Source organism: Podarcis raffonei, chromosome 2 (assembly GCF_027172205.1).
Source record: "Podarcis raffonei isolate rPodRaf1 chromosome 2, rPodRaf1.pri, whole genome shotgun sequence".
NCBI classification, from domain to species: Eukaryota; Metazoa; Chordata; class Lepidosauria; order Squamata; family Lacertidae; genus Podarcis; species Podarcis raffonei.
Genome location: NC_070603.1, coordinates 2,976,315 through 2,990,190, shown reverse-complemented (window position 1 = coordinate 2,990,190; position 13,876 = coordinate 2,976,315). Strand labels below are relative to the sequence as shown.

Here is a 13,876-nt window from a genome sequence, read left to right as displayed (position 1 = left end):
TACATAGCCAGCCTCAAAGGTAATTCATGGTAGGGGCTTGGCAGGCAAGTTGTGCAATTTTTATGGCTGGATCCCTTTCCTGGAAATGGCCCTCTCCCTGCAAACAAATATTTGCAAAGGAGTGTTTTTCTCCCAGTAAGTAAACTGATATTCCATTCATCAGAGGGCCTGACGCTGCCTTCCTGGGCGTGCTGGCAACCAAGGGTCACTTAATGCGGCTGCCGTAGATTGCTTATTACAGCATAAGCTTTTATGGGCTGCAGAAACTCATGGCGTGCATCCATGCATTGTCATGGTCATTCTTTAAACATTTAAACCAGATTTCCCCTTATTCTAGAAAATCCATTTGTGTTAAGATGCATTTTCTGTCTCACAAGTGGCAAAAAGCCCAACAGGCATCAGAGTGAGCATCTTAGAACATGCCTCAGTATCCACTGCAAGGCACAGGGGTGTCCTGTTCCAAGGCACACAATGTGCAAAGCCACTGAATACGGAAACCACTTGCAGGAGGATTCCCAGGGTCAGGACCGAGGGAGGGAGGGGGCTCTGCAAAATAGACGAATAGGCATACAAACCACACCACTTCTTTTAATAACATTTCTTTATTGAATTCCATTAAGACTCACCCCGTCCCTCCCCGGAACCCTCCAGCTCTGGAACAAAAGGTGCGCAACGTTAGCTGCACCGGGTGGCAATCCTTGCCACACAGCAGGTGGGATCAACGCTTCATCACTTTGCTTTCGCTCGTCTCCGACACCACTTTGCCATCGATGATCTTGGTGGTGTGGATCTTCTGAGTAGTTTGCATGGTGCTTTCCAGTAATGCATCTTTCAGGCTGAAGAGAGACAGAAGACACCGACAATGAACATGAGACACTGCTGCCAGTTCCTTGTTACCTCCTGGGGAAATCCAGTCATCTTAAGCCAATTTAAGGTGGTTTAAGCAGCCCAACCTGAAGCCTCATGGGCCTAGGGGTCGCAAGGCCAGGACCAGTGACAATCCATTTCGGCAAGTGTACTTGGGAGTCTAGAATTTGTCTATCATGAAAGGATGTCCTAGAACTTAAGAATAGAACTGTGCACAAGGTTCATCTCAAGTTGCTAAGACTGACCTGTGGCTTCCACTTAACAGGTCTACTCTTAAGTACTGTAAAAGTAAATCTCTGGCATTAGTGAGCATCACACCTTCTATCCTAATTCAGTCAAGACACACACTTTAAAAGAACATTAAGAGCCCTGCTGAAGCAGACCCAAGGCTTATCAAGTCCAGCATCCTTTCTCATCCTCAAAGGCCAACCAGGTACCTACAGGAAGCCCAAAAGCAAGACAGAGTACAATAGCCCTCTCCTGCCATTGTTCCCCCATGCTTGGCAGCTGGAGGCATCGAGGGGTGTGTGTTTCTGATCCCGAAGGTAGCATATAGCCATTGTGACTAGAAGCAGTTTCCCCTCCAAGATTGGGAAATGATGTTCCAGAGCTTACAGAGAAAGAGCAGGGAAAGGGCCACATACACCAGAGCTATGGTGATCTATAGAACATCTGTGTCTAGCTTGGGAGAGCCCAGATGACCAGTCCTGTGTTTTTGCCCCAGAAAGATGAAAGAATGAAAAGCTCACTTGAACTCATCTCCGCCCTCCAGCAGGGTTCTGTAGGTATTGATCTCAGCCTCCAGCTTGTCTTTGATGTTCAGCAGAGCCTGATATTCCTCTGCCTGGCGCTGGACATCGCTCCGCATCTGTGCCAGTTCGGCCTCGGTCCGCAGCAATAGCCCATTGAGGTGCTCCATCTGCATGCCGTAGCGGCTCTCCACTTCAAGGAGGTTTCCTTCCAGGTTGGCTTTCTGTAGAGAGAATAAAAAAGGGGACAGGATTGGGGATCAGGGTCATTGCTTGCTAAGCCAACAACACTTTGATTGTTCTTAGGTGGTATTTCCATCCCATACACTCCATATATTGCCTCCGTTTCAGGAACAGGCTGCACCTTTGCTTTACGAAATAATTCCATGCAGAGTGCCTCTCTCTCAATACAGAACTTAAAACACTAACAAGGCACCACAAACAAGCAAGCGCTACATTACTATATTACTATGCTCAGGAACGGGGGCCCCTTTCAGCCCAAAGGCCATATTCCTTTCTGGGCAACCTTCCAAGGTGGTCACATCTGGGGGTTTGGCCAGACACCCACCCCCACTGCCATCCAGGCAAGGAACAGCTATTATCACACATTCCAGCCTGGTAAATATCACTAGAGGAGGGCAAGGTGAGGGGCTTGGTCTGGGCAGATTCCCAAGAGCCAGGCAGAGAGGTCCAAAGGGCCACATAGCTCCCTGGACTGAGGCTCCCCACCCCTGCAATATTTGGAATGATAGGTGAAGATCGTACCACGTTGCGCAGAGACTCCAGCTCAATTTCCAGTGTTTGGACGTTGCGGCGCAACTCAGTGACAGTAGCACGGCCGGTCTCAATCTCCTTGGTATTCTGGGTGATCATGACGGTGCTCTCAGTGATCTAATGGAAAGATGGGAAGAAATATTATTCTTCATGAGGACAGTCAGGGTTATAGTTCTGGGGACAGTAACCTCTCTCTTATTGTAAAAACCCTGAAATGCTATGGGGGCATGTCAGGATCAAGCTGCAAAAGTTATTCTGCTCACCTGCTGGCTCCAGTACTTGTCCAAATCCTCAAGGTTCTTCTGAGCCAAGGTGTCATACTGTGCCCGGATTTCAGCCATTATCTTGCCCAGATCCTGTGACTTGGGAGCATCTACTTCTACTGTCAGTCCTGAGTTGGCAATCTGGGACTGTAGCGCATTGACTTCCTAGCAAGGGAAGAGGAGGCATAAAATGAGCACAGACTCTGAAGCTGCTGTGTGTCCCAAATGTGCAAAGCCATTGATTCCATTCATGACAGGCCCCAGTCAGTATCTCCCATCAAACTATTGCTCCTGCCACCTCCATCTTGTCTTTGCCCAGTGACCACAGTAGAGACTTACATCTTGGTGGTTCTTCTTCAGGAAGATCAGTTCTTCTTTGAGGGCCTCAATGTCACCTTCCAGCTGAAGGCGGCTCATATTGGTATCATCAATGACTTTGCGGAGGCCATTAATGTCACTCTCCACAGACTGACGAATGGCCAGCTCAGCCTCAAACCTGGGTGACAGGGAAGAAGGAATGAGGTCTTCACAATAATCAGTTTGCAAACAGATGTGCACACTGGTGATGGGGGGATTAATTCAGAGTGTAAGAAGCAGGGGTGTGCACATGCCGTGAATGATCCTAGGTAAATGCACAAAAAGTGCAGGTGAATGAAGAATTCGGCTTCTTGATTTTTATTTAGAAGTTTCTAGCCCTTATTGACTCTAAATATATGCTTGAAAACATGTAATGCCTGCTGACAGTTTAGAGGCCAAAGAGGTTGCTGGGTAAGATCTCCACTGGTTAAGGGTGGATATTTGGTGCTTTATACCGCTCCTTGTCCCTCTTCTGGGATTAGCAAAACCAGAATAAATTCATGCATGCAAAATGCTAAATAAAATAGTGAACCAATTTTGCAGAATTCAGAGAAATTGTGCAAATTTGTTGAATATGCATAATCTATGCAGGTTGGGGGATTAATCTTTTCTTGGCACAAAATTTACAGATTATTTTTTTTTAAAGCACTCTGGAATACTTGTGGTCAGGAGTGGGGCCTTCCAGATATTGCTGGATTACAGCGCCCATCGAGAACATTGGTCATGCTTTTGGGGGCTGGTGGGCTGGGAGTCCAACAACAGTTCTCCCACTCACTCAGTGCCTGGTTCCTTTAAACCCGGACTTTACAGGCTTACCCAAAGTCTTCTCAGCCCAGTGAATGAGTCTATGCCTACCTTCGTCTGGACAGATACATGGCTAGCCATTAAAACCCCAGTGTCATCCAACGACTTCCCCACTTAAACGCCCTCCACTCTGTTTTTTGGCAGCTATGGACTGTTAAAAGAGGGAATGCATAGAAAGGGCCTAGCAGGTGACCCCCATCTGCCTGATATTGCTCGCCACTCAAATGGCCTCATTCCACTGGAGACAGAAATTACCACTGGAACCAAGACTCATTGAGATTGAATGCAAGGTGCTCTGGAAGCAAACCAGAGTCCTGCACAACATCACATAGGCAGGGATGGCGGAGACCCACTGGCCTTTGTGTTCCTCCCTTTCTGATATCTGTAGGCTTTATACATGCCTACCGCCCCATGGAAAAAGAAGAGTTAGAGGTGGCTGCTGCTTTTGCTCTAACTACAGATATCATCATCATTAATTAAATTAATATACTGCCCTTCATCCAAAGATCACAGGGCAGTTTACAACATAAAAATATGAAATGACACACATATAGAGATAGTGATACTTTACACCCCAAGGCAGTCTTTCTCAGCCTTGGGTCCCCAGATGTGGGACCACAATTCACCTTATCCCTGACCATTGACCTTACTGAATTTGGATGATGAAAGTTGTAGACCAACAACATCTGGGGAAAGGTGTTGGGAAAGACTGCTCTAAGGTCCCAAAGCGATAAAATCATAGAATCAGAGTTGGAAGGGAACATGGGGGTCATTTAGTCCAACTCCCTGCAGTGCAGCAATATTTTGCCCAATGTGGGACTCGAACCCATAACCCTGAGTCTCATGTTCTACAGAGACGGGCCTCTGGAGGGATCCCAGGACCAAACAGGACCAACAAGAAGAAAATCCACTCACTTTACACGGAAGTCATCAGCAGCCAACCTGGCATTGTCAATCTGCAGGACAATGCGAGCGTTATCCACTGTCTGGTCAAAGATCTGAGGACAGAAAGGAAGCACAAAACTTAGTAACTAATGTAGTGTGTGAAAGACATATACCAGCCTTTAGAAGAGTTGTCAACTGTCCGGAAAAAAGGGCACAACCAGTCATTGCTTCTCCAACAGCAGCTTGAGCTGAATAAACTTTCAAGCTTCATCATCAAGGCAAACATCACCTGCTAAGATCTGCAAACTGGGGTGCTGTTCAAAGGAAGAGGAGCAGGGACTGAAATAAAAGTTGGCAACCCTCATCCTTAAGCCAACTGATCTTGGAGTAAGTTTGTGTCACTCAAAAATTATTTTCCCAGCCTTATGCCAAGGACTGCCAACTTCCTCTTTGTTTCTGGTCTAGTGAAGGCTAATGCAACCTGAATCTACTGATTTCCTGCCAGCCTACACAAATCCCATTGTTTGCTTAAGCCAACACAGGTGCAATTCACCTTCCCAGTTCCCAAGGCAACAAGAGGAGGAGAGATTCTTAAAGGGACACCTCTCCATTTGAGAAAGTGGGTGAGACAACCACCTTCTTTCCTTTGCAAGGAGAAGCACAAGGACAAAATGGTTTCCTTGCCTTCCCAACACGATGCATCCTAGCCCACCTGTAATCTTGGATGTTGATGGATCCCCAAAGCATAGATTCTACTTCACTGCAGTTCTGTGACTGATTCTTTAAATTCAGTGACTCTTGGCCTTTCCCTCTCTGCCTCTCATGTGAAAATGGCCCTGCTTCTTCTCTGTAGGAAATCCTGCTTGTTTAAAGAAGCCCTTTGTTCTTAGCAGGAACAGGTAACAGGGAAGGTTGTGAGGATAAGCTCTCTGGCCACTGGGTGTGCTCCAGGCAACCACACCTTGAGGTGTAAACTATGAGGGACTTAAATGTGCTCTGGCTTCACCACCATCCTGTCAGAAGCTGCCTGGAGAACATGTAAGGCTGCAAGTGTCCCATGGTGGCCTCACAAATGCAAATGCTGCCCATGCCTGGCATAGAAGCCTGGTTTTGAGTTTGTTTTTTTAAGGAAACTCTCTCTCTCCTTGTGTTTTGGGGAAGGGGCATTGCTTCTGGAAATGCATCCCTCCCCCTTGCGCTTTCCCAGGAGACCTTCCCTGCACCTCTTTCATCTTCTGCACCTGCAGCTGTGGCCTCTAACCCAGCCCCTTTCTCTTTTGTTCCATTCACCTTCTCTCACCAGGTGCTAAAGTAGTTTCCACTGTTATCCTTTTGTGTGCACACTTTGTTTGCTGATTGACTATACATGACTCACGAGAACAAACATACTTTTTTATAATTAATCTACCCTCAGTCATTCTTCCCAGCACACAATTGTCCTTTGAACCCAACTGCTATAGCCTCTGGGTGTTGGTTTCCCGCCTCACAAGGTTCCAGTTTCCCAGAAGTCACAGGGCATGATGGAAATGGAAGGTTCAGAAGCCTTTTCACCCACTGCTATGTGTGCATGTTAGGATGAAGCTTTGCATGTGGATTTTGCATGTTCATGCGGCAGTGGGGACCAGAACAAGATCTGTACATTTCAGTGCTCCCCTTATCTATAAACTGCTTATTCAAAGGATCCCCAAGTGCTAGACAACACAGCACAAACAGGTGCTGCCACACTGAAAGTGCCACTCCCCACAGACTTGGAGTGTATATCCTATGCGTGGTACTTGCAGGAGGGCATGCTTTGCACACTGAAGAGGCAAGGCAGGCATATGGGGAGGGTGGGCAAGTAAACTGCTCCCAAACTGTAGTTTAAAATGGGAATTTCAGATGTTGTATTGCTTGCATGACAAACTACACCTACTAAGGCTGTGTATACACCATGCATTTAAAGCTCCCCCCCCCCCAAAAAATCCTGGGAATTGTAGCTTAAGGAGGCTGGGAATCGTAACTCTGTGAAGGATTCTCTGGGGGAAACAACATGCTTTAACTATATGGGGCATAGGTAGTCTTACATTCCTTCTTCTAACTGGTGTTTTAAAAGGCACAGGAGCTCTGTCCTCTATTGCATTTGGCCACCCCTGTAAAAGGCACAGAAACCGACTGAGGTGGCTTCTTGTCCATGTCACATTCAAGTTCTCAGTTTTGGAGTGGAGCCTCAACTCTGTTTTAACTAGAACCAGGGCAGTTTTAACTAGAGCCTTAGACCCTAAACCTGTTTTGTGTTTGAAAAATGTGTATCGACCTTGGTAGCTTAGTCAGTCAAGCATGAGACTCTTAATTTCAGGGTTGTGGGTCCCAGCCCCAGGCTGGGCAAAAAGGTTCCTGCATTGCAGGAGGTTGGACTAGATGACCCTCATGGTCCCTTTCCAACTCTACCATTCTATGATTCGATGCCTTTTCTCGCAGTGGCAGTAAAACATGAGATATTAATTACTTGTTCACTTTGTACAGCACTGTCTCCTCTGGATGCTGTTGCTGGACTCCCAGCCAGCATGGCCAATGGCAAGCAATGATGGGATCTGTATTCTGGCCACAGCTGGAGGGTCACAAGTTCCCCTCCCTTGGTATTTTTTATTGAGCCATCTTCTTTGGCAGCATAGTGCTTCCTTGTTATGACCTATGACTAAATATAAATTGTTTGACTTGTATTGGGGGTGGGTGGGAGGTTAGAGTGTCTTTTCCTCCCTATTGAGTAAGCCAGACTGACTCTTACTATTGGTTACCTGCTTCTTTCATCCCTCCTTAATAAGCTTTTTGTGCCTTTACAGATGCACAACTGCCTGGATTTTTGCAGACTTCCCCTGTCCCTCTGTTCTTGCTTATCCATGTTAGAAGAAAAGCTTCAGTTGCTTTCTATGTAGTGCACAACTGATCTCAGTGCAAGGGAGTATAGGCAGAGGAAAAGAAGTGGATAACTCTAGCCCCACAGACAGAAAGACAATGGGGTTTACAGGAATGAATTAGGGGGGGGGAGAGTGAATCCCGCACACACAACCTTCTTGGAAAGGACGGGCTGCAGCTGCCTGCAATTGCTAACGTGGCAATGATTAGCCCATAGTCTGGTTCATGATTGACCTGTGTGTGCACATGCAGCTACTGAACCAGGAATCACTCCTGGTCATGAAACTCTTAGGAAGGAACAAGAGCTAGGTTTATGATAGGAGCAAGTGGAGTGGTTTTCTGCCTCTTTGTATGGGTTGTCTGCTACCTTCCCTCGACCTCCTGCTTCCACATGGGTCCTGTGCAGAAATTCAAAACGTGAAGCTACATTATTGGAAACACTTCACCTGTTGAACTGTCAGGAAGCAGTTAAACAGAATACAAGAGCAGCAAATCTAGACCCGTAACAGGATACCACTGGGACTGGAGTGCTTTCCTGATGTAGAGGTGTGTTCTCCTATCCAAGGATTAATTTCAAAAATTAAAATCACTGGAACTCACACTTCCATGGTACCACACTCTTAAGTTATTGGGATCTTAAATCCTATCCAAAGACCTACACGTATTGACTGAGCATACTTGGGGGCGAGAAGGGCGATCCTCACATGCCCCAAAGCACCCTTTCTGCTTTTATGACAACCTGGTTTCAAGGGCTGCTGAGCTCCGGTTCATATCAAGACTGATACATACAATAGTTTCCCTATACATTCCATACAATAATATCCTCAATTTTTTTTAAAAGAAAAAACCCAAAATGGTTAACTGTTTTTGCACCTAGCATACCTGGCATATGAACAAGAAGGGGGGGGGGGGTTTGGGTTACAGAGAGGTTTCAAGGGAAGCTACCAGCTGAATTAGCAGAAAATAAATACTTTGGTGGATGCTTATGAAATCCTGAATAGCACTGCTGACCTCATGAATGGAAGCAAATTAGTGATTATCATTTCAAAACTATTGGCTAAGTTCCAGGCATTCTCTCTTCTCCACCATCAATTTGTGCCAATGTGGGGTTTTTTTGCAGTTTGGGTTGCCAACTTTTCAAATAGTTTCTGTAGCTATGCCTTTAACAGTGGCTTGATATGCACGAATTAGCAGTGGATATGGTTTCCCTCTATGGTTTGCTCTCTCTCGGTATATTCAAACCACTGTTAAAAGCTGAGTTTCAGGGATGGTTTGAAAATCTGGCAACACAGTTTGTGGTTAACACTAGGCGGCCTCTTGGTGGCTGTCTAAAGAAAACACAGTAAACTGGTGGGAGGGAGCTGAAGCTGAAAGCTAATGGCCTCTGGCCACATCAGACAAAGCTGGGCTTCTATATTGCATGGAGCAAAGATCCATTCTTGTACGGCCGGAAGGTGCATGTGCAAAGGGCAAATTCTAATGGGGATCAAACCATGTCACTTCTGGAGAGGCACTGACTTCGTCTCCTTGACCTTCTCTGAACCTGACACCGACTGGGTTTAAACCCTACATTCTTTTCAAGGTTGGAGCTCAGCTCTGGAACTATAAAGTTATGTTATGTATGGAGAAGAAGTGCATCGGGGCATGTGCAAGGTGCCTTCCACCCCCGGAACAGTTCCAGCTACTTTTAACTACTCCTTGATTGTTGTTTTCTACTGAGCTACTAAGCTTGCATCTTTTAGTTTTGCAAACCTCCTCACGGGCTGTGGCCTTGGCGGGGATTAAGGGCGGCGAGGGGTTCTCAGCCTGCATGTACGCTCGGAGCCCCCGGCCTCTCCGGTAGCGGAGGCAGGCTGCTCTCGGCGCCCCCCCCCCCGCTCACCTGATTCTTCAGGTCCTCGATGAGCTCGAAGTAGCGGCTCCAGTCGCGGGTGCTGGGCCCTTTCTTCTCCAGGTGCTCTCGGATCTGGATCTCCAGCCGGCGGTTCTCGGTCTCCAGGCTGCGCACCTTCTCCAGGTAGCTGGCCAGGCGGTCGTTCAGGTCCTGCATGGTCTCCTTCTCGTTGTGGACCACGCCGGAGCCCGAGAGGGAGAGCGAGAAGCCGCTGCCTCCATAGCCGCCGCCGCCCCCGACGTAGCTGGAGCCCAGGCTGGACGACCGCGAGACGGAGATCCTCGAGCCCGAGCCGCCGGCCCCGGCGTAGACACTGGCCGCGCTGGCCACCGGCCCGAATCGCACCGAGCCCCCGACGGGCCGGTACGAGCTGGAGTAGACGCTGGACTTGGAGTAACTCATGGCGGCGACGGGGCAAGAGGAGGCCGACTGCGCTGCGGGCTGCGAGGGGCGAACGGCGGCGCCCGCCTCCCGTCGCGCTTTATAGTGCCGGCGGGCGCGAGGGCGGGCCTGGCCGGCGCCCACACGCCCCACCTCCGCCGGGCGCTGCGTGGAAGGGGCGGCCGGGAACCGACGCCCCCAATTCATTTCCAGAAAAGAGCGACGGCGCGTCCACTCCGGTTTTCGCAGGAAGGAACCGAGGTGTGTCCGCGCCTTCGAAAGGCTTCGGCCATCGCATCCAAGGGCTTCTTGCTGCAAGCCGAATGCGTTTTGCAAGGTGTTAAGAAGCGTCCCTTACTCCTCCGCCTCCTTACTCCCTCTCCAAAACTTACAAACCCTGAAATTTGGGACACCCTCCAAACCTTTTGTGGGGCGAACCCCGCGTTTTGTAGGACCACCCACTGAGTAATTGATACATCAAACCGGGGGTCGTAGTATCAATTACTCAGGGGGTTTTTTTGGGGGGGGGAGGATCTACCACGGGTGCCAACCTGAATAAAATATTGGAGGGGGCATATCACATGACACGCTGCACGCACACCATTTGAATGGTAATGCCCATCAACTTTGGGGGCCAGTGCCCCCTCAAATGTTTTACTGGGGGACTGAAGACCCCTCAGCCCCAGAAGTTGGCTCCGACCTGCAGAGTGCAGGGTTTTTGCTACAAAACTTTGACACAAGTTTGGAGTGAATAGGACAATGTTGGGTTTCTGGGGGATACCTATGACCCCCAGTCTGAGTGTCAATTACCCATATGGGGAGCCCCACAAAACATGGGATTTGCCCTACAAAAGGTTTGGAGGGGGTCCCAAAGTTCAGGGTTCATAGTTAATGGAGCTGCATTTATTTGGTGGTCCGAATGTGTCTCCTCAGATTCAGCGCCTGGTTTAGCCTTGCTTACCGGGGAGTAAGCCTCATTAAATGCAGTAGGACATGCTTCTGAGTAGACCTGGTTAGGTATCTGCAGCTAAGGAGTAATCCCTACCCGAATCCAGAGCGGAGTCCCTAAGGCGGTTGGAAGGCGCCTTGTCCACCTCTTTCCAGCAGCTCCTTCTGCCAAGCTGGTGCCAAACATCTCGCTCTGCTTTCCTTTGGGCCACATCAGGGTGGGCATGGAAGGAAAGAAGGATGGAAGGAACATAGGATCATACAATGGGAAGGGACCCTGAGGGTCATCTAGTCCAACCCCCTGCAAGGCAGGAATCTCAACTAAGCCATACAAAAAAAAAACACTAAAAAACCCCACTCTTTTATAGCTTATTAGACCATTGGTCTATCTGGCTTAGTACTATCTGCACTGACTGGCAGCAGCTCTCCAGGGTTTCACCCCCAGGTCACCCCCAGCCCCACCTGGGGCTTGAACCAGGGGCCTTCTGCACACAAGACAGGTGCTCTACCGCTGATCCATGACCCTTAAAGGGAGGAATTGCTGTTTGGAAGGATCTGTGTTGGTACATTGTGGCAACATTTCACAATCCTGTAATAGCCTTTGCTGCGGGTGAGGGTGGGGCTAGGTCTGGCTGCTTCCTCCAGCGTTATCAGAGCCCCACGAGGCAGCACGGATTTCATAACCCTAAAGCTACGTTGGACTTTGTAAGGGCGTTTCTGCCCAGAAACACCCTGTGCTCTCCTGTGTTGGTTTCTTCAGCATTAAAGCACCAGACCTGCCACCTGCTGTCCTCCCAAAGGCTTTCTCACTGAGTGGTCTTCAGCTGTTTCTTCTACAACAGTGATCCATGCGACGGTCACCTCCAGGCTTGACTACTGTAATTTGCTCTACGAGGGGCTGCCCTTGAAGCTGTCCCAGAAACTCCAGCGGGTGCAAAATGCTGCAGCGAGGCTCCTCATGGGGTCTCTGCCACGGGAGCATATTCACCCAGTGCTCCCGGTGCAGTACAGGGTCAGATTTAAGGTGCTGCTTTTGACCTTTAAAGCCCTTCACGGCCTAGGACCCTCGTACCTACGGGACCGCCTCTCCCGGTATGCCCTACGGAGAGCCTCAAGATCCATAAATAGCAACACCCTAGTGGTCCCGGGCCCTAAGGAAGTTAGATTAGCTTCAACCAGAGCCCAGAGCCTTTTCAACTCTGGCTCCGGCCTCGTGGAACGCTCTGCCTCATGAGACCAGGGCCCTGCAGGATCTGATTTCTTTCCGCAGGGCCTGTAAGACAGAGTTGTTCCGCCTGGCCTTTGGCTTGGAGCCAATTTGATTCCCTCCCCCTCTTTCTTTTTCCTTTCTCCTCCTGTGATGAGGCTGCATTTTAATATTTTAATGTTTCAATATTTTAATTGTTGTATTTTAATCTTGTTTTTAAGTTGCATTCATTCAACTTGTTTTTATTATTGCTTGTTAGCCGCCCTGAGCCTGGCCTTGGCTGGGGAGGGCGGGGTATAAATAAAAATTATTATTATTATTATTACACCTCCCATCATCCCCAACCATGGACCATGCTGGCTGTGATGGAAGGTAGTTGCTGCCCAGAACCTCTGGAGGGCACCAGGTTGGAGGAAGCTGTTGTAGATTCTCCATCAGCAGACCTGACTTGGTGGTGAAGCAAGATTTCCCCCCTCATGTTAGTACAGCAAATTCAGTTGTGAAGGCTGAGGTCACACATCTTCAAGCCTCCTCCAAATCTCTCCATAGAGTTTATGTAACTCAAAACAGTTACAGTGGTGCCTCCGGTTGCAGACGGGATCCGTTCTGGAGCTCCAGTCGGATCCTGAGGTTTTTGCAACCAGAGGTGCTTGTTCTGCACATGTGCACGGTGCGGTAGAGCACTTCTGTGCATGCGTGCACGACGAAACCCAGGAAAATACTTCCAGGTTTGCCGCGTGCGTATCCTGAAGGATACATAACCAGAGTTGCTTGTAAGTAGAGGTACCACTGTATTTCCCATTTTGATTCAACTCTCATCTCCAGATTCACTGGATCACTCAGATGCATCTCCCAGCACCTAATTTTGAGGACAAATCCTGCATTCTATACTGCAGCTCAGTTAATACAGAAAAAGAATGTGAACTAATTCCTTTGAGCACACGCAGAGTGCTTTTCCCAAGGAGGGCTTCAGGCTTTTGTGGACCTGTGAGCAGGATACCGTAAGTAGACCCCTCAAGCCCGCATTCACTCGGCCCACCCATGGTGGGACTTTCACCTGGGCATCTCCAAAAAGGAGGACCAAAGAAGGTACAGATTGATGAAACTTTTTTAGGAACAATTACTATAATTAAGTAAAATTATCGTTGGGAAGACTGTGGCTAGATGATGTGTAGGCCGTTTCCGAGCACAATTCAAAGTGTTGGTGCTGACCTTTAAAGCCCTAAACAGCCTCAGCCCAGTATTCCTGAAGGAGCGTCTCCACCCCCATCATTCAGCCCGGACACTGAGGTCCAGCTCCGGGGGTCTTCTGGTGGTTCCCTCACTGCAGGAAGTGAAATTACAGGGAACCAGGCAGAGGGCCTTCTCGGTGGTGGCGCCCGCCCTGTGGAATGCCCTCCCAGCAGATGTCAAGGAAATAAACAACTATCTGATGTTTAGAAGACACTTTAATTGTATTTTTAATCTTTTGTTGGAAGCCGCCCAGAGTGGCTGGGGAAACCCAGCTAGATGGATGGGGTATAAATAAATTATTATTATTATTATTATTATTATTATTATTATTATTATTATTATTATTATAGGCCTGCTCAGCCTTCTCTCCAGGTGCAATGCTAGCTGTTGATGGGCAAGTGCAAATGCCACACATCTGATCTTTCCCTTTATCTTTACAGGTTTCTTTATTTTTGAACCGGTCTTGGATCAGATTGCCCTTCAAACACTGCCATATGTAAAGCATTATTCCCATTTATTACATTTTCAATACTGCCCTTTCTCCAGAAGGAGCCCAAGGCCACCTAAGCTCATGGTAGCTTAGGGCAGAGGGAGAGGAGGAGATGGACGGGGCAGCAGGGGG

The 13,876-nt window shown here is 48.5% G+C and overlaps 1 protein-coding gene across 1 annotated transcript; it reads right to left on the bottom strand.

Annotated features, from left to right (window-relative positions):
- Nucleotides 1–583: 583 nt before the first annotated feature.
- On the bottom strand, nt 584–9,953 carry KRT18 (keratin 18). Its single transcript, XM_053370244.1, has 7 exons — nt 9,474–9,953; nt 4,730–4,812; nt 2,993–3,149; nt 2,654–2,818; nt 2,382–2,507; nt 1,617–1,840; nt 584–836 (listed from the first exon to the last, which is right to left on the bottom strand). Exons 1-7 carry the CDS (start codon nt 9,885–9,887, stop codon nt 719–721), a joined length of 1,287 nt encoding a protein of 428 aa, XP_053226219.1. The 5' UTR covers nt 9,888–9,953; the 3' UTR covers nt 584–718.
- Nucleotides 9,954–13,876: the final 3,923 nt, after the last annotated feature.